The following is a 19,836-nucleotide window of genomic DNA, read 5'->3' on the forward strand; positions in this document are numbered from 1 at the left end:
GACTCCCTACCCTCTCCCCAGGTCTCCGCCTGCCCAGCCGCCTTGCCTTCTGTCTCTCTCCTTTCAAACATACCCACCACAATCACCAAGATAATATTCCCAGGACACCAGTCTAGCCATGCTCCAAAACTTTCCTCCTGTGCCGCTGGGATTAAAGAACATCTTTGGCCTGTCTGGAACTTGTGGGCCTCCGTCACCACTGTCTAATGGAGCCTTCTCCTTCCCGTACTCTACCTTCCAGCCAAGCGGGACCACTAGTGGTTTCCTGAGCTCACCTCTCCAGTCATCTCCCACCTCCATGGGTTTGCCCAGGCCTTTCCCCACACCTAGAATACCAACCCTCACTTCTGGCTCCAACTGTCAGAATCTTTCTTTTCCTTCAGGGCTCACCTCAGTTGCCAGCAGTCTTGTCTGACTTGTGGGGAGGGGGGAGGAAGAAGAGGATAAAATATGTTCTCCTCCTTAAGAAATGTTTCTAGAGCACTTTGGAGGCCCCACAGGACTTGGAGCATCCCAGAGGCCTCTGCAGTAGGGGCCTTTTATGTGCCAAGCACTGAGGCTGGAAAATGGCACAGTCCCTGCCCTCATGGAGCTTCCATTCCAAGGTGGGGGGCCAGGAGGAAGGACAACGTGGCACATACAACCAGTGATGATGCCACACCATTCGTTCTCCTCCCCGGCCCTGCAGGCCTTCCAGCACTAACCCATCCGTCCTCTCTGTGCTGCACTCTGCATCCCCCAGGCCTTCTCTGGGCCTTCCACAACCTTGGAGTTGTACCGATAATGCACCGGGCTTGTCCAGCTGTCATCTCTCCTCCTCACCACAGGCCAGGCTGAGCCCACAGACTTTTCCTGTCACAGGTGACTGAGCTGACATCTGTTACCAAAGCCCCTTGCCCTGTTCTGGCACTAACTTGACTGTGGACCAACGTGCTCTGATCCAGGAGCACGAGACCGGCTAACACAGTTCAAAATAAATACCCTGTAAGTAGAAGACACACCAGGCCCCATCCATGTCCCAGAGGTCAGGGGGTCTGACAAGGTGAGGGGACCAGCGAGTCCTCCATATGAAGACAAAGAACAGGTCTAGGGGGGCCCTGGGCCTGCCAGAACATTGACTCAAGAGAAGAGTCTCAGTTTCCTCATCTGCAAAATGGGGAAAATAATCCTGGCCTCGCCTCTCTCACAGGGCTGTTCTTGAATTAATCTCAGCTGAGGGCCTCAAGTCCCACAAATATTTGTTAAGAATAATAATCTACCAACAAGCATGTATTAACACTGTTAACTAGCAAAAACCGAAAGCAAAGGGGCCGCTAGGTGGCGCAGTAGGGAGAGCACTGGCCCTGAAGTCAGGAGGACCTGAGTTCAAATCCAGCCTCAGACCAAACACTTGACACTTACTAGCTGCATGACCCTGGGCAAGTCACTTAACCCCAATTGCCTTGGGGAAAAAAAAAACAAAAGCGAAGTAGATATCACCAAATGGGGTATAATAATCATAACAGACATTTCTATAGTGTTTTAAGATTGGCAAAGACTGTATCATTTGAGGTGGGAGGTAGATGCTATGATTAGCTCCATTTTACAGATGAAGAAACTGAGGTAAATAGTGTCACCTACAAAGGTAGCTTGGTGGCTCAGTGGAAAGGGCCCTATAGTCAAGAATATCTGAATTCAAATCCTGCCTCAGAAACTTACTGGCTGTGTGACCCTGAGCAAGTCACTCAACTTAAAAGCATCTAAGGGGCTGGGCCTACAGTCAGGAAGACCTGAGTTCAAATCCTGCCTCAGACATTTACTGGCTGTGTGACCCTGGGCAAGTCACTGAACCACTCCCTGCCTCAGTTTCCTCAACTATAAAATGTGCACAATCATAGCACCTACTTCTCAGGGTTTTTGAGAGGATGAAATGAGATTTTATTTGTATAACAGCACTTTGCAATTCTTAAAATGCCAGTGACCAGTGCAAGGATTATTCTACCCATTTTATGGATTCAGATCAGTTACAGAACTTAGCCCAAGACTACAATCCTGCAAGCAGCCAAGTCAGAATTGGAACCCAAGCCTTCCCTCTCTTCCCCTCATACTGCAGTCTCCCAGAAAGACCCTTCCCTGTGCGAGCCACACCAGAGAAATGAAATGCTTTGGAAAGCCCCCAGAGTGCCAGATGCATGTGAGGAGCTCAGGACATATTATCATGGCTAGTATTTCATTCATTTATTCATTCATGTAGAAAAGAGATAAGCCTTGTTCTGCCTGGGCCCAGAAGGCAACTAGGAGCAAAGTCGAAGTTGCAAAGGGGCAAATTTAGGCTTCAAGCTGGCCAAATCTTCCCGACAATGAGAGGTCTCCCACAGGTAGTGAGCTCCTCGTCACTGGAGGTGTTCAAGCAGAGGTAGGATCGCCTCCTAGTGGAGGCTGTTGTAGTCAGACACAGGTTGGGCCAGGCAGCCTCAAAGGCCCCTTCCAACTTTAACATTCCCTATTCTAACCTCCTCCCAGCTTTGACACTCTCTGTTCTAAAGCCCTTTCCACCCCTGACTTTTCCTGTTCTGAGGCCCCTCCCAGCTCTGACATCCCCTGTTCTCAGGTCCCTCCCAGCTCTGACATCCTCTGTTCTAAGGTCCCTCCCAGCTCTGGCATTCCCTGTTCTGAGGCCCCTCCCAGCTCTGACATCCCCTGTTCTGAGGCCCTTCCCAGCTCTGACATCCCCTGTTCTGAGGTCCCTCCCAGCTCTGACATTCCCTGTTCTGAGGTCCCTCCTAGCTCTGACATTCCCCATTCAGTGGCCCCTCCCTCGGCCCTGGCATCCCCTCTTCCAAGGTCCCTCCTAGCTCTAAATCCTCTGGTCCTAGGAACAGCCCAGGCCCAAGGTGATGGGGGTCTGGCCTGGGCTGGGCTGGATGGGAGAGCTAATAACAAGAGGTCTTATCCCTGGGGCCATGAATGCTGAGCATCCCAGAATCCCGCAGGCCCCAGCCCAGCAGTGACAAACTGACAAAGGGGCTGGGGATCCGCCCTGACGCTGGAGGATGAAGCCTCTGTCTGCAAAGCGTGTTTGCTGCGAGCTCACAAATAAACGCTGTGGATCCCACGCGGCGGCCGTGGAGAGGACGGAGGCCCATCTGTGACTTCACAGCATCTAAAAATGGGCGATGACTTCACTTGAGCCGATCTGCCAGTGAGAGGAGGGGGCAGCCCATAGAGCCTCTGCCGCCCCAGATCAAATTACAGCCCTAGCCAGTGCCCAGCAACAAGGCTGAAGAAGGGTCAGCCGGGAAGCAGAGAGAAGGGGGAAGTCAGCATGGCACGGGGGCAGGGCCCTGAAATGAGAGCCACTACTGCATTCAAAAGCCGCTTTGTAGCCCTAGGGTGGTCACCGTACGGATTCCATCCTCAGTTTCTCCATCTATAAAATGGGGATAAGCATCCTGTCCTACTCTACCACTAAGGAAACCCCTTTAGGAATCCTATGAGGTTATGGGCAGGAACTGCTAATCCCAGCCCTGGCCTTGTCAATGGTGAATAATTAGTCAATTGGTCAATAGCTGACCTATTCTTCCCCAACCCTGCCCCCACTGGCTCCCAGGCTCCATCATCCACCCCACCAAACAAGGCCAAGGAACAGCTAGGACTCCCCCCTCCCCAGGTAAAGAAAAGGAGGCCCAAGGCTCAGAGGTGGGATTAGAACCCGCCTCTTCCAGCCTCCACTCTCCCAGGCTGCCCAGGAGGAGAACACGGCAGCCTCCCCCCAAAAAACTCAAGGCGGCAGCACGGCCGCAGCGAGGCATCTACGTTCAACTGTTTCTCACAGCTCAGGTCCCCGGCCAAATCACAAAAGGACAGCATCTCAGTGTCTCCAAAACTGGAGGCCTGTTTGGCTACAAAGGAGAGATTAATTTCCCTCCATACGTACGAGGGTGGATGTAAGAGAAAAACCTGCCATCTGGGTAATCTCTGAATTTAGAAATGTAATCTGTATGTTTCAGTGCGATTAAAGGAAGTATGATCCGGCTGGAATCCAAGACCTTTCTTGGAGCCAACCCAAGAAAATGGTGACCCACGATTCCCCAGCCACGGGTGGCCAAGATAAGATGCCAGAGCAATCTGGAATCCTGGGATCCTGGCTTCTGGGGAGGCCTGGGGAGGGGCCCCGAAGGCCACCATCCCAGACAGGGCACCAGCCAGCCTCCCCCTGAAGACCTCCACTGACGGGAAGCTTACGCCATCGTTGGCAGCCCATTCCACTTTGGGGCAGCGGACATCTGGCCACATCATCCCCTCTGCCACTTCTTCCACTCCCTGCTCCTGGTTCTGCCCTCTGGGGCCCGTCCCTCTTCCCAGGATGGCCTTGGGATACTGGAAGGAAGCCCGCGTGCCCCCCTCAGCCTTCTGGGTCCTTCAGTGATCTTCACCCGGCCACTTCTTATCTCACATTCTGTTCCCCTCCCCTCACTCCATGATCCAGCCCTGGTGGCCAGCTTGCTGCTTCTCAGCCATGCCACTCCACATTTCCCACCTCTGTGCCTTTCAACTGGCTGTTCTCCATGCCTGGAGTGCTCCCCCTCCTGACCTCCAGTCCCTGGCTTTCTTTATGACTCAGCTTGAGGACCACCTCCTCCAGGAGGCCTCTCATGGTTGCCTTTTCTCTTCTAGGTCTTCATTTTGTACAGCCTTCTCTGGGCTAACCATCCCAAGAGTTTCTTCAGCCGGTCTTCACATTAGCCAATCAACACCCATATTTGTTCAGCACCCGCTGGGCACCGGGCTGTAAGCCTCTCATTGTGCTGGTCATAGGTGGCTGGATCCCAACGGATAGACAGACAGCTGGGCCCGGAGTCAGCCAGCGTTTGAGCCCGAGTTCAAATGTGACCCTAGACACTGACTGACTGTGATTCTAGACAAGTCACTTAACCTCTATTTGCCTCAGTTTCCTCAACTGTAAAAGGGGAATAATAATAGAGTCCACCTCACAAATATGAGATCATATTTGTAAAAGTGCTTAGCAGAGTGCCTGGCACACAGTAGGTGCTCCATAAATGCTTATTCCCACCCTTCCCCCACCCTCAGGGGAGGCTTCACGGAGGATCTGGCACCCACGCTGGGCCTTATAGGACAGGAGGTAAGGACTTCAGCAGATGGAGATGAGGGAAAGCCATTCTAGGCACAGGGGATGGTGTGAGCAGACATGGAAGTGGTATGGTGGGCGGAAAACAGGGGCCCCGAGAACTGTCCGCTCTAAGTGGAGAGGAGAGGGTGGGGATAGGGCTTGGCAGGAGGTCAGGTGGGCCCAGCCTTGGAGGCCGACAGCGGAGGATGGATTTTTTTTTATTTTTTTTTTAATATAAATTTATTTATTTTTAGTTTTCAATATTCACTTCCACAAATTTTTGAGTTCCAAATTTCTCACCCCTCCCCCACCCCAAGATGGCATGCATTCTGAATACCCCTTCCCTGGTCTGCCTTCTCTTCTATCCCCCCCCCTTCTCTTATCCCCTTCCCCTTCTATTTTCCTGTAGAGCAGGATGAGGATGGATTTTTCTACTCCCTGCTTACCCCAGTCCCACCAGCGTGCAGCCCCGGCACCCGACCTCCATCTGCCTGCAACTCAGGGTCCTCTCGCTGCAGAATGACAGAGCTCACCCAGGCCTCGCCCTTCTCCTCACCTCCACTTCTCCATGAAGGGAAGCAGCCGAGACCCCGAGAGGGTGCCCAGACAAGCTCACACAACTGCCTTCTCTTCCATATCCTTGCCTGGATATACCGGAAGGCTCCCCAGAGCCTTCTGCCCAGGCACCAGGGAGGGACACCCACCCCTGGCCTCATAGAGGAGGGAAGAGCTACCTATGCAGGGAAGCCACTGCCTGCGTGACCTCAAGGAAGTCAACCCCTCTCTCTGGGCCTCAGAAATGGGGCCAACTGATCTCTGAGACCCTTCCAACCCTAAATCCTGTGCTTGTCTCTCCTAGAATAAGGGTGACGATGAGGATGCTGAGGCCCAGAGAGGGCTGGAGACCTGACCAAGGTCACACACCTTGTTAGTGGCAGAGACAAGACCAGCTGGCTCTTCCCAGCTGAGTCGAGGGCTGGGTCGGGGGAGGGGGATTGCCAGGGGTGGGCATGACCTTTCCTGGAAACTCTGGCCCTGGGCTTTCTTTTCCTTGGTGACCAGGCCTGTACTGCTGGTTCCAGGAGCCCCTGAGCCCTTGTTCCAGCCTGCCCTGGGCTGGCCCAAGCCCAGAGTACACAGTGAATGGGAAAAACCAATGGCTTGGCAGGTTGTGGATTTTCTGACAATAGATGGTTTCAGCTCCCTCCCCACCCCACCCCCACCCCCACCCTGCTGGCTGTTGCACAACACCTTGGGAGTGGGGGAGGGACAGGAAAACAGCCTGAGATCTCAGCCCTGAAGAGGTGAAAGGGACTTCAGTGAGCTCCAGCGGGTGTGAGGCCACTCAGCTCAATCCACTCATTTTACAGAGCAGTAAACCGAGGCACAGAGAGTTCAATGAAGTGACTTGCATAAGATTACACCTAGGAGCCTAGATCTGGAGCTGGGTGGGGCCTCTGAGGTCATCTGACCCAACCCTATCATTTTACAGAACGGTAAACTAAGGCCCAGGAAAGAAAAGTGATTTGCCCAAGGTCACACGGATATAGTCAGCAGAAACACTTGGAACACCAGCCTGTGGACTCCAGCACTCTCCCCACTGTTCCAGGCCAGGATCAACAAAGAAAAAACATTGGCCTTGAAACCAGATCTGTGACCTCAGGCCAGTCTTTTCCCCACTGTGGGCCTCAGTCTCCTCACCAGTAAAATAAGGACAGGAAATACCTGTACTCCTGTTCTCCTGGCATTCTGTAAACTTTAAAGCCCCATTGGAAACACAAGGCATCATAGCATCAGGGGGCTTGGAGCTAAGAGGGAATCAGCTTTTACTTTAAAAATAAGGCCTAGAGGACTAAGTTTAAATCTGGCCTCAGACACTTGTCACTTATTAGCTGTGTGACCCTGGGCAAGTCACTTAACCCTGATTGCCTCACCAAAAAATAAAAATAAAAATAAGGCCTAAAGAGAGGACAAGCTTGTCCGAGGCCACACAGCAAACCCAGGGTAGAACAGAGGACAAGAACCCTGCTCTGAGACCTTGGCTTCTACGAGACATCAGGATCCCACACCAGATGGGAAGCTGCCACTCCCAGGGCACCATGACAGGCAGGGGGTGCCACCCCAACCCCTCACTGAGAGGAGGATCTTAGGTGAACAAGGCTGCCCATTTACCCAATTTTCATCCTCTGCCCCACAGAATTAGAAAGGGATAACAGTATAATGAAAAACATACTGGGAGTCAGGAAGCCTTGGGTTCGAATTCTATCTCTGACCACATACTAATGTTGTGACCTTGGGCAAGTCACTTAAACTAAACAGCTTTCCTCATCTAGAAAATGACAGGTCAGATTGGATCACCTTCCAGTTGTGAACCTATAACCCAGGACAGCAGCTCGGTGTCTGTTTTGGAGTCCAAGATGGTCAAGCTACACACAATGAGTAAATGTCCAAGAGGCATTTTTGAGGGACCCTGGAGGGCCTGGCTCCCAGAGAAAGGGGACAGAGCACATACTACCCTTGGCTCTTAGCCCCCTACTGGACCCTCCCCTGGGGTCCTTCTCTTCAATTCCCCTGGTCTGTTCTGTCTGTCCCTGTTTCTCTATCTCCTCTTCCTCTCTCCCTCCTCTCTCTGTCTCTCTGTTTCTCTGTCTCCTTCTCTCTCTTTCTGCCTCCCTTCTGTCTCTGTCTCTGCTCAATCTCTCTCTTCCCCCTCCCACCTCTGGATTTCAGTTCTACTCCCGGATAACTTCAACGATCTACTGCCTCGGGTCCTCTTGGTTCTTTTAGCCTGAAGTTCTGTGGGTATTCAGTGACCCAGAGGTCTGGCCTTTTTTCAGCTCACTCCAAGACACTGGAATAGAAAACTCATCTTGCTTGATTCCCAAGACAAGAGCTAAAAGCAGTGAGTGGAAAGAAGCCCCAGAGAGACAAACTTTGAAGGAAAAACCTTCTAAACCATCAGAGCTGACCCCAAATGGAAGAGCCTGCCTTAAAAGGAAGTAAGTTCCCCATCACCAAAGGGATGCCCATTTCTTAGGAATGTTGTATGAGGGGTTCAGGTGTGGGTGGGATGACATCATGGCTCACGTCAATCAGGCCAATCCGGGAGACTGGGGATAAAAGCTGACATTTACACACAAATGTCTGGCATGCATGAACTCATCCGAGCCCACCGGAAGCCCCACTAGGTCATAGTCATACACTTGCCTGTGGCCAAGAAGTCGCTAGATGCCAGAGGCAGAATCCAAATCCTGCTATTCCTTACTCCCAGCTCAGCCAATGAACCAGATGCCCATGCCTCTCTAGTACAAAGGTAAGTCTATCCCGACTTACAGAAGGGTAACCTGAGTCTCAGAAAAGCTGACTGACTCGCCCACTATCACACAGTATGTTTTTTTGGATCAGTCTGAGTTTTTAAGGCAGACCTGTGATTTCATCTGTGGGTGCAGGTGGGCACCTGCTCAGCAAATTCCAGTCTTAGGAGAGTCACCATGGGCACAGAGAGATTGAGATTCCCCCAGAGTCCACAACCTGTATGAGCTAGAGAGAAGACGAATCCAGGTCTCCCTGCCTTAGAGGCCAGCTCCTCAGCTTCTCCCCACAGTAGGTTTTAACCTCAAAGAATCACAGACCATTAGAACTAGGGGACAGGGGGACTGTGGCCTAGCCTCCTCAGCTTACAGGAAGGGAAAGTGAGGTCTGAAGTCATACTGCCAGTTATCTGGAGCAGGACCCAGAACAAGGCATATTCTACTGTACCGTGGGCAGAAGAGAGTCAGGAAGCAGGTGTCCCTGTCCTACACCCTGCATACCTCCTTTTGGATATCATCTTCACCCTGAATACTAAAGCCTCCGACTAACCAGAGGGTCTTTGAGAAATGTCCCGTCTGGGCAGAGGAATCTGTGTGGAGAAATCTGTTTGTTGCAGAGACCCCATGACTGAAGCTGCCTGGCCCTCTGTTGACAGACACTCAGGGCTCACTGGTGGATCAGGCTCAGCTTTCCAGAGCTGATTATCAGAACAAACCCTGTACACAAAACTTCCCAACTCTGGGAGCTGCCCCAAAGTGGACTCTGTTGGCTAGGGAGACGTGAGCTCCCCATTTCTGGAGGTCTCCAAACAGAGGATGCCCCACGGGGATGTTGGGAAGGGCACTGGGTGGTCTCTGAGGTCCTGGTCAGCTCCAGGAGGCTGTGGGGCCTGGGGAGAGGCTTCACTCCTGGATTACTCTCCAGAGTTGCACAGCCTGGCATCCCATCCCCTTCCAGCTGCCCTGGTCTGAGATTCTGAGACCCAGATTCTGCCCTCAAAGGAGCCAGAGGGAGGCCAGAAGCCTCGGGTGGTGAGGCAAGAGCTCAGGGCTCCCCTGCACTCAGGCCAAGACTACCGGCTGTCAGCACAATACACCTGCTATCCTTCCTGGGAAAACCTATTTAGTTCAATCAAGCGGAAATAGCCAAGGGACCAGCATGCCATACTTCTCCCGCAACCTCCTTCCACCCCCAAGGCCTTTGTCCAAGTCAGCAGTGGGGGCGATTCCTGGTTCCCCCAGCCTGGCCGGGCTCCACTCAGTCCGGTCCACACAGGGCAGGGCCCCAACCCCAAGGTCCCTTCCCCAACTTTCTGCCAAATTCACTGGGCTGTAGAAGGCAACCCCCTGCCCCTCTCCAACGGGGAGCTCCGTTGGCTTTTCTCCCCACTTAATTCCACAGGCGATGCAGCCCCCGACAGAGCAACACACCGGAGGTGAGTTGGGCCATAGGTCTCCCTCAGCGTTTTCCCCAGAGCCAAGAGCTGGCGTAGCTTTCCAGGCATCCTGAGGGCCCGCCCGGTAGGGAGCTAAGAAAGAAGGCTCTGCTATTCCCCAAAAACTACCCAGTTCCCTCCCCAGGCTAGGACGGCCTGCCCTGTGTAGCCCAAAGTGGGCTTTCTCCCCATAAAGCAGAGGCACGGACTACTCTGTCCCTGCAGCCGGGGGGCCCCACTTACGGGGGGGACTGGAAAGGTTGAGGAGCTGGGCCCGGGGATGCTTAGGGTATCAGCCCCAGATGGCAGTGCCTACGACCCGCCACCCCCAGAAGAAGGAGGATGAAGTCACTCTCCGGGGGGCTGGCCTACCCCTCCCCTCCCCTGCCCTGCCCTGCCCAGCCTCCCAGGCCCAGATCCTTCAAGGCAACAACTCCAGGACCAGCCCTCCTGGGCAGCGCTGCCGCGGGACCCGGTTCGCCAGGGGCTCCTGAGCGCTGCGCTCCGGGCAAGGGGTGGGGTGCAGCCCGAGCTCTCCCCCCTCCCTTCCCCCGGCCGAGGAGGTGCCTCGCGGGCAGGCGGGCTAGGGGGGCTCCGAGGCACACAATAGCCTCCTCGGGGGATTCCGGTTTCAGGAGGGAAACCACCGGCAGAGACAAAGGGGCCCCTGAAACCCGGAGAGCAGGAGCCTCTGGCTGGGGCTCCGGGACGATGGGGACTGGAATGGGGGCGAGCGCGGAGGGGGCGGGAGGGGCCTGGGGCGAGGGGCGGGGCTGAGCGGGGTGGGGTCCGGCCCAGGCGCGGGGGCGCGGCGGGGGCGCAGCCCGGGAACTTGCCACCAACCTGTGTGAGTTCGGCCGGCATCGGGGCGGGTGCCGGGGCCGGGCTCCGGCCCGCAACGACGGCGGCGGGGGCCGAGGCAGGAGGGCCGGGGCTCGGGGGGGCCCAGGCCGCAATCGGACCCCGGGCGGGCGGCCGGGGCCCCTGGGCTGTCACGGGCGAGCCCGCTCCGCCGAAGGAGGGCGCGGGAGGGGAGCGGCCCGGCCAGGCTGCCCCTGCCCAGCCCTGCCCTGTGCCCCGCTGCCCGCCCTGCCCACTGCCGGGCTCCGCTCGGCTCCTCCTGGGCTCGGCTTGGCTCCCGGGCTCCCGGCTCCGGCCAGCCCCGCGCCCGCTCCCGTTCCCGTTCCTGCTCCTGCTCGCTCGCTCTCCGTCTCTCTCTGTCTCTCTCTCTCTCTCTCTCTCTCCCGGCTCAGCAAACTCGGTCCCCTTTGGGGGCGGAAACTGACAGACACTCACAGCTGGAGGAGCCAATAAAGCGGCCTCTGGACACACCCAGCGGGGAGAGAGACTAGGGGGCGGGGGGCGGGGAGAGAGGGAGGAGGGGAGGAGAGGGAGAGGGAGGCTGGGAGAGGGAGGGAGGGAGGGGAAGGAGAGCGAGGGAGGGGGAGTGTGGCTGGGACAGAGGGAGAAGGAGAGAGAAAGAGGGAGAGGAGGAGAGAAGGGAGGGAGGGCACAGTGTTAGGATGAGGATTAAGGAGAGAAAACGGGAGAAGGCAGGGCTGGCCAAGGGTTTAGAGAGCCGGGGAGGGCGGTAGCAATGGACTAGGAGCAAGAGAGGAGAGCAGGGTGAGGGACGGTGGGGATTCCAGCCGAGGATGGCTTCCAGAGAAGTGTTGGGGGGAGGGCAGCCGGTGTCACTTTTTGACTTTGCGAAGATCCTTTCCCCTCTCTGGGCTTCCCATCTCTCAAACGAGGGGCTGGAAAATCTCTAAGGTCCAGGTCTAAAATGCCATGCCTCTGGACTGCCCCATGCCTATGCTCCTTCCAGGACATAGCACCAGCTAGGCATGTGTTGGCAGCTCTGCCAGAACAAGATCCTATATAAATTTTGCATTTCCTCCCACTCAGACTACCGTACTTGGTATACAGTCGGTGCTTAATAAGTGTTTTCAGAATAAATGAATGGATGGCCGACAGACGATATAGATGAAGTGGGGAAGAAAGGGGAAGGTGGGAGAGGACCATCACTCTGTGGGGCTCTGGGGCTTGGTCCTGAAGATTTACCAGTCTAGACCAGAGTTGGGCCCTCCTGTGGGCAGGGCCCTGAGCCACCCTAAGCACTTCGTCCCACTAGATGGGGGGGGCACACACCCAAGGTGCCCACTAGCTCATCCCTCAGTGGAAGCTGCTCTTTCCAAGGTTACAGCATCCTTCTTAGCAACAAGTTTGCCACCTTACACGTCTGTCTGCTCTTCCCTCTCCCTCAGCCGGCACCCCAGGTCTACTCAGTTGCCAAAATCTCCTTGATTTTAGCTCCACATCCTCTGTTCAATACATGGTCATCGCCCTTTCAGGCTCCCCCTGGACTCTCTGGTTCCTTGGCCTCCAGTCGAGCTGTCCCCTCCCAATCCATTTACCACTCAGCTGCCAGAAGTCTAACTGTATCATCCTCAAGCTCAAAGCCATTTGGGGGCTCCGATGGCCGCCAGGATAAAATGCAGGTTCTTCAAAGGGTCTCCCCAATTTGAATCCACTTTTCCAGCTCTATCAATTAATCAACAAGCATTTCTTAAGCACTGACTACATGGAAGCATCCCCTCTGAACCACCCACTAGGAATACAATGACAAATGGAAAAAGTTTCTGCCGCCAAGGAGCTTATAATCTTGCAATACTCCATTCACCCACCAAATTCCAACCAAGTACATCGAATGGTCGGTCTTCCGCCTCCTGCATTTGCATGGGAAGGTCCCCAAGTCTGGAATGCACTCACTCCTCACCTCCTCTAGGTGTAAATGTTACCTCCTAGAAGTTAGGAACCATTGTATTTTCTTCTTTTCTGTCTTGTTAGCCCCAAGCCCAGCCTGGTAGGAGTCTGGTCCTGCCTGGAGTACTGCAGATAGCCTTCCAAGTGCTCTCCTGGCCCTAAGTCTCATCTGTCTCAAAGATGCCCAGGTGATGTTTCTGGTTTTGAGCACACCACTCTCCTGCTCAAGCTGCTCCTGGGGCTCCCTAGTACCTCCAGGATCTAACTGAAAACCGTTTGGCATATAAAGTCCTTTATATAACTTGACCCCTTCCTACCTCTCCAGTCTTCTTACACCTTCCTTGACTCCACACTCTGGGTGTTCTGGCAACACACGCCTGCCTGTTTGCAGATCTTCAAGCTCAACCCTCTATGCCTTTGTTATACTGGAAACACCCTCCTGCACCATCACCTTCCAGTTTCCCTGACTTCCTCAAGATCTAGCACATACCCTCTGTTCTTTAGGAGCCATTCCTGGTCCCTACAGTACTGCAGCCCTCCCCTCTGAGACGAACTTCCATCCATAGACCCTGCGTGTCCTTAGCTATGGACATTCCATCTCCCTCATTAGACTGGGAGCTCCTCCAGGGCAGGGACCATTTGGGGCTTTCTTTTGAATGTCCAGATCTTATCCCGGTGCCTGGCACACAGGAAGCCATTGATAAAAGCTTTCGGACTTGACTTGGATTTCACTGAATGATCCTGACCCTGCCTCCCACACTGGGCTGGCCAGAGAAAAGCACTTTGGAAAGCTCCTGAACATTGTACACAGCAGAGAGAGCAAAATGAGGCCCAGAGAGATGAGAGCTCTCTCCAAGGCCCACAAGGCCCGGCAGCAGTGACCTGGCCAGAGGCCCTTGGACCACACTCACTGACTCAGCAGTAAAAACAGCGGTGAAAACTGGGGCAGGAAGGTCCACTCTCCAGCTCCCAGGGAATAGGAAATGGAGAATGCCCAGGGGTGTCTGAAACTAGGCCTAAGGAGGAAAGGGAGACCCAAAGCCAGGCTTGGGACACCTGGGAATCATCAAGTTTGGAGGTGAAAGGGACCTTAGAATAGAGAATATCAGAGCTGGGAGGGGTCTTAGAACAGGGGATGTCAGGGCTGGAGGAGGGGAGCTTAGAACAGGGAATGTCCAAGCTGGAGGAGGGCCTTAGAACAGGGAATGTCAAAGCTGGGAGGGGTCTCAGAACAGGGAATGTCAGGGCTGGGAGGGGCCTCAGAACAGGGAATGTCAGAGCTGGGAGGGGCCTCAGAACAGGGGATGTCAGAGCTGGGAGGGGCCTCAGAACAGGGAATGTCAGGGCTAGGAGGGACCTCAGAACAGGGGATGTCAGAGCTGGGAGGGGCCTCAGAACAGGGAATGTCAGAGCTGGGAGGGACCTCAGAACAGGGGATGTCAGGGCTGGGAGGGGTTGGGACAGATCCTCCACAGAGGCTCTCCGTTACTTTCCTCACAGTACAAAACCCACCCCTTTCCTACCCCCACTCATGGGATCCTCAGGGATGTGCTGATACATCCTCTGGACAAGGTTAATTGGAAGTGGCCAAATGAGACCCCATTAGAGATCTCCCAGGAAACCTGATGGACTGGGGGAGGGGAGGCAATTTGAAGCTGGGCCCACCAACCAAATCCGGCCTGCAGGAGCCTCTGCCTCTGGTTAAGGGCCCTGTGTCCCCTTCCTCTGTTCCTCTAGCTCTTATTCCTAGCTCCAGACCGCAGGAGCAGTACCTGGTGCTTGCTGGGGTGGGCTACTTCCCTGGGCCCAGCCTGACCACCCAGCTCCTGGGCCTCTGACCAGCCAAGGGGCCCCACAGGACCTGGGGGCTTTGCCCTTACCTTTGTCATTCTAAAGCTCCAAACAGAACTCCAGGGCCCCTTCCAGGGACGCTACCAGAGCAATCTCGCCCAGGGATACCTCTGAGTGAGACCGAGACCAAGGAAAGGGGCCTTCTCCCTTCCTCCCTGCTCATATGCGTGCATCCTGCTGGCCCTCCTCCTTCCTGAGATCAAACACTACACCTCCTGGAACCCTCACCAGAGCCCCCATTAACAATGAGCTCCCCCTTCAGACCTCTCACAGCACTGTGTGCGCTGGACCCTCGAAAGCTAATGTACTCATCGTGTCAGAGCGTGTATTTGAGTTAGCTGGGTCTCTCTCATTCTCATTTATAAGAGAAGAGGTTAGGCGTCAAAGAAGGCATCTGCCATGCTCTCCGGCCCCAGATCACAGCCTCAGAGTCTCTGATTCTTACCGGGCATCTCCCCCAGTGCCCCAGGGAGGGGGCCATCTCTTGAACTGAACTGAATTGAGGCAAGAAGAGAAAAGATCCTCTCCCCAGATTACAGATTAGGAAACTGATGCCAAGAGTGGGAAGAGTGGCCTGTCCCAAGCCACAACAGCCAGAGGTTTCATCACTAGAGGGACTTTTCCTCCACAGCTAGTTGTGACTCTGACACCCAAGGACAGGCTGGTTTCTCTTATGGTTCTCAATGCACTAGAGACTGTGGGGAAGCTTCCCAGATCCCCCCTGGGCCCTGACTGGCTGCTGGACCCATTTTCTCACCAGCATTCTCTCTGTCTCTTCTCTTGTCTCCCCCACTCTCTGTCTCCTTCTCTCTCTTTTCTCCCTCTGTGACAGCACACCTCTAGGTGTGTGTGTGTGTGTGTGTGTGTGTGTGTGTGTGTGTGTGTGTGTGTGAATGGTTCCATCTCTGGGCTTTTCTTAGTAACTATAAGAAGGAGATAGAAAAAAGAGGAGGGAGAGAAAGTGACAGAGAGAGGAAGGAAGAGACAGAGGGAGAGAGTCAGAGAAGGAAAAAGGGAGAGAGACAGAAAGGGAGGGAGGGAGAGACAGACAGAAGGAGAAAGACAGACAGACAGAGAGAGAGAGAGAGAGAGAGAGAGAGAGAGAGAGAGAGAGAGAGAGGCAGGCACATATCTGGTTGGCTTTATCTCAGGTGCCTTTCTGTGCCTCTCCCTCCCAGTGACTGAGAACGCTGGTGAGAGCCTTTGCTAGTCCCCTGCCTTGGAAAGTCCCTGGCTCCTTCCCTGCCCATGTTCAGGGGCCTCAGCTTCCCAGGCTCAGGCCCTCAGCTGCTCCCCTATCTGGTTCCTAGGATCTGTCTCCCACCCCTCCCTATACTTTGATGGGCAGACAGCCTCTCTATGCCCTGAAGCACCCATTTCCATGGGTAAATATAGGTTTAATAAGGAGAAGGGGAAAAAAGGGGTGGGGTGGAATGATTCCCTTTACAGATTCCTCTGATTCAGAGAGTTCAAGGCTTGGCCCAGGCCAACCTTGAGCATTTTTCCATTAATTATACCTCCTCAAAGCCCCAAGGGGCGGGGCTCCACTCTTCCGCATGGATTTGAACTTGGAGTATTTTCTCGGTGGGTGCCAAGTGCCCGTCAGACCCTCAGACAGCCCCATGAACCCTCCAGGCTGCTCGCTTGCCTGCTGCCCGTGGTTCATTATTTCAGCTGCTTCTCGTCCTTTCCCCAAATACCAGCAGCAATTAGACCAGCTGGTCATGGATTACCCCGTTTGCTGAGTTCCACTTTTTCGAATGACCTGGTTTGGAGCCTGGCAACTGCCAAACAGGAGTCTGACACAGCTCTCAGAGTCCAGAAAACATTCCAACCCTGCATGCCTGCCAAGACCCAAGGCCAAGGGTTCTGGGACAAAATACACAGACACCTGAATGCTGAGCCCCTGCTTCCGCTCTCAGGGCAAAAGCCCCTCAGCTCTGCCTCCCAGGCCATGGACATAAGCTTCAACATCCTGGGTCACTGGCTCCTGGGCTTGTCTCACAAGCCAGTCACCTTGGTTCTGTCTTCCAGATCATGGAAACCACAGTTCAGTCTCCCACATCCGGGACCACAGTTCTGTTTCCCAGATCACTGACTCAGAGTTCTGTCTTACGGGTCACAGACTACATGCTTTGCCTCCCAAGCCCAGCACACAAGTATCTGCTTCCTAGGTTGTGGGTCCTCTGGCTCTGTCTTCCCAGGCATGGCCCCACTGGTCTGTCTCCCACATCCGAGGTCCCCACAATAACAGGCCCGCAGCTGATCTTTGACAGCTAGAGCCAGGAACAATAGTGGGGAGTTTCTGGGAAGCCGATTTCAGCTCAGTATAAGGGAAAACTTCCTAATTATTAGAACAGTATGTTAGTAGAATGGGATGCCTTGGGAGGTGGTGAGCTCCCCATCCTTAGACACCTTACACTGGAATCTGGAGGACATTTGGACAGAGATCTCGTGAGGGGCTTCCTGCCTTAAAGGGGATGTGAAAGGGGCCACTGGGATCATTCTCAGCTGGAGGATGCTAATACTTGGAGGTCATTGAGCTCACCAAGGATCACAGATAGATGCCACCCATCACACCTAAGGACGGCCTAGCGGAAGAGCATGGATGGTCCGCCAGAGGTCATCCCTGCTGGCCAAGGCTCCAGGTCTTCAGGTCAGGGGGTGAGGAGCTGGGAGCTGGGAACCATTCCAATGGCTCCTAAGCCCATAGGACCACAGATGGAGAGTTGCAAGGGAATTTAGAAGTCACACAGCCCAATCTGAAATGGAGACCCAGGGAGGGGAAGTGGCTGATGGATTCACAGGGGGATAAATTTAGAGCTGTTGGACCTCAGAGTCTGAGTCCAACCCCATCATTTTACAGATGAGGAAACTGAGGCACAGGGCAGTAATGGAACTTGGAGGGCACAGTGATCATCAGCGGTGGGATCTGAACCCATGACCTAGTGTCTCCTAGACAGAATCCCACCTCTGACACCCAACAAACCTTTCCAATCACGGGCAAGGCCCTTACCCTATTGGAGCTTCCCCTGCCTCCCTATACCATAGCCTCCCTCCCAGGTTCAAGAGAAATGGAGGCAGTTACAATCTTCATTAGTTTCACGGCTTTGTCCATCCGCTGGCAGGTTCTCTCTTGAGTTCTATTCTGAAGGAGGCCAAGACCTGCTGTCCTGATGGGCCAGAGACAGAGGGAAACCTAACAGCTTAACATGGCAGCCTCCTAGTCCCAAAGCAAAGAAACCCAAGGCTAGGACCAACCACAAAGGGGATTTCAACTCAGCTCTCCATGAACTCATCCAGAACCTATCTAGGGTGAATGGTTAGGGCAGAATGCCTTCTGCAAGACCACTAACATTACTACCAGGAGACTCTGGACTGAGAGGCCATCTAGGCCAACGCCCTCATTTTATAGATGAAGAAAATGAAGGCAAGGAGGTGAAGGGTCTGGTCCATGGTCACATAGGGAGCTAAAACTGAATAACTAGCTGACATTTATAAAGTGCCTACTATATACCAGACGATGTGCTAAGACCTTACAGATATCATCTCCTTTGATCCTCACGACAACGTTGGGAGGTGGGTGCTAGTATCATCTCCATTTTACAGATGGGGAAACTGAGGCAAACAGAATGATTTGCCCAGGGTCACACAGGTAGTGTCTGAGGCCAGATTTGAACTCAGGTCTCCCTGACTCCACACCTGGTACTCCAGATCTAGCTGCCCCAGGTTCTCTGGCTCCAGAGTAAGTGCTGTATTGGAATCCCCATTCTGACCTTCACTATCTGTGGGGCTTTGACTATCTGTCTCCAAATGTCCCCAGATAGTGCTTGGTGGGAGAACAATTAATTTTAATATCAGCCTAAGGAAAGAAAAAAAAATACTTGATAGAGTGAGAAATAGATCGAAAGCTTATGCCACCTACTAGAACCCATATAAGAGACTGCACAAAATTACTAAGATGAGAGAAATGTTTGTCAAAATGACTCTGCTATTTCACTTCACAGTCAGCAAATTGGCAAGGATGACAAAGGATAAGGAGATCAATGCTGGAGGGGTGGTGGCAAGAGAAGCACGCCATGACACCACTGATGAACCTTTGACTCAACCCGAATATTCTCAACAGCAGTTTGGAATAATGCTAAGAAAGTGACTAAATTGTCCAAACCCTTCGACTAAAAGATCCTATATCTAGGGATCCCAGGTATATACGCCAGTTGGGTCGAATCCAGAAGACAAGGTCTGCAGGAGTGCTTTTTTTTTTCAAGAATGGGTATCAGATTGCATGCCATCTTGGGGAAGGGGGAGAGAAAGGAGGGGAAGAAAATTTAGAACTCAAAATCTTATGGAAGTGAATGTTGAAAACTAAAAATAAATTAATTTTTGAAAGAATGGGAAATAGAGTTGTCACCCATGGATTGGGAAAGGGCACTGTAAGAAGTGATGAGTAGGAAGAATTCAGAGAAGTCTGGGATGATTTCCATGAACTGATGCAGAGTGATGTAAGCAGAACCAGGAGAGGAACATGCTTAATGACTACAACAGAAATGGAAAGAAAAGCAACAACAAAACCGAACACTTTGTAAATATAATGGTCAAGCTTAGCTCTGGACAAGGAGTATGAAAATGCACTTCCCTCTTTCTTTGCAGAGGTGGGGGACTATGGGGGTAGACTATTTCATATAATGTCAAATTTGGCTTATGTGTTCATTGGTTTTACTAAATGCTTTTCTTTCTTTTTAAAAAAATTTTTCATAAGGGATGGCTCTATGGGTAGGGAAGGGGGAGGGATATAACTGGAAATGAAGGCAATGACCATGATTCCCGAGGATTCACAATGAAGTTCATCAGTCACCACCTGACAGAGAGGTGATTGGCCCAGAATACAGACGGAAACACAATTCTTTTGGATGCGGCCCATGCAGGATTTTGTTTTGCTTGCTTTCTCACTTTTGGGGGGAGGTGGAGTGGAAAAAAATCATTGTTTGAAAAAAAGGTTTTAAAAGGAAATATGTTGTCAAGACAAATATATTAATTTTTTTAAAAAAGATTTAAGCATCGTGTTGTAAAAGATAGCATACCAGGTTTGGAGGCAGAGATTTGGCCTTGAGTCTAATTTGGGCACCATAGGGGCTGCATGATCTTGGGCAAGTCATGCCCCTTTTCTTTCCCTCCTTTATAAAATCAGAGATGGTTGAGCATCTCCAACGCCTTTTCCAGCTCTCATATTCTGATTCTCAATAACTTGTCAAAGGTCTCTCCCAGTTCAAATGACTTTTAGAGCTCCATAACGAGGACAGGCCAACAGGAGCTCTGGCCCAGGGCACCACAATTAGTGGGTTTAGCACTCTGAGTATCTCAG

General features: G+C 53.1%; 1 protein-coding gene across 10 annotated transcripts in view; it reads right to left on the reverse strand.

Annotated features, from left to right (window-relative positions):
* Nucleotides 1–19,836, reverse strand: part of ARVCF (ARVCF delta catenin family member) — a 370,319-nt gene that overhangs the window by 108,802 nt on the left and 241,681 nt on the right. The window contains exon 1 of one of the 10 annotated variants that reach the window (XM_020996309.2): nucleotides 10,701–11,166. The exons of the other annotated variants lie outside the window; for them this stretch is intronic. Coding sequence (XP_020851968.1) covers nucleotides 10,701–10,721 — 21 coding nt within the window. The 5' untranslated portion in view covers nucleotides 10,722–11,166. Of the gene's footprint in view, nucleotides 1–10,700; nucleotides 11,167–19,836 lie in introns of those variants that run through there. 10 annotated transcript variants of the gene reach the window in all.

The sequence above is a fragment of the Phascolarctos cinereus genome, unplaced genomic scaffold, assembly GCF_003287225.1.
Source record: "Phascolarctos cinereus isolate Bilbo 61053 unplaced genomic scaffold, phaCin_HiC Scaffold_4;HRSCAF=312, whole genome shotgun sequence".
Taxonomy (NCBI): Eukaryota; Metazoa; Chordata; class Mammalia; order Diprotodontia; family Phascolarctidae; genus Phascolarctos; species Phascolarctos cinereus.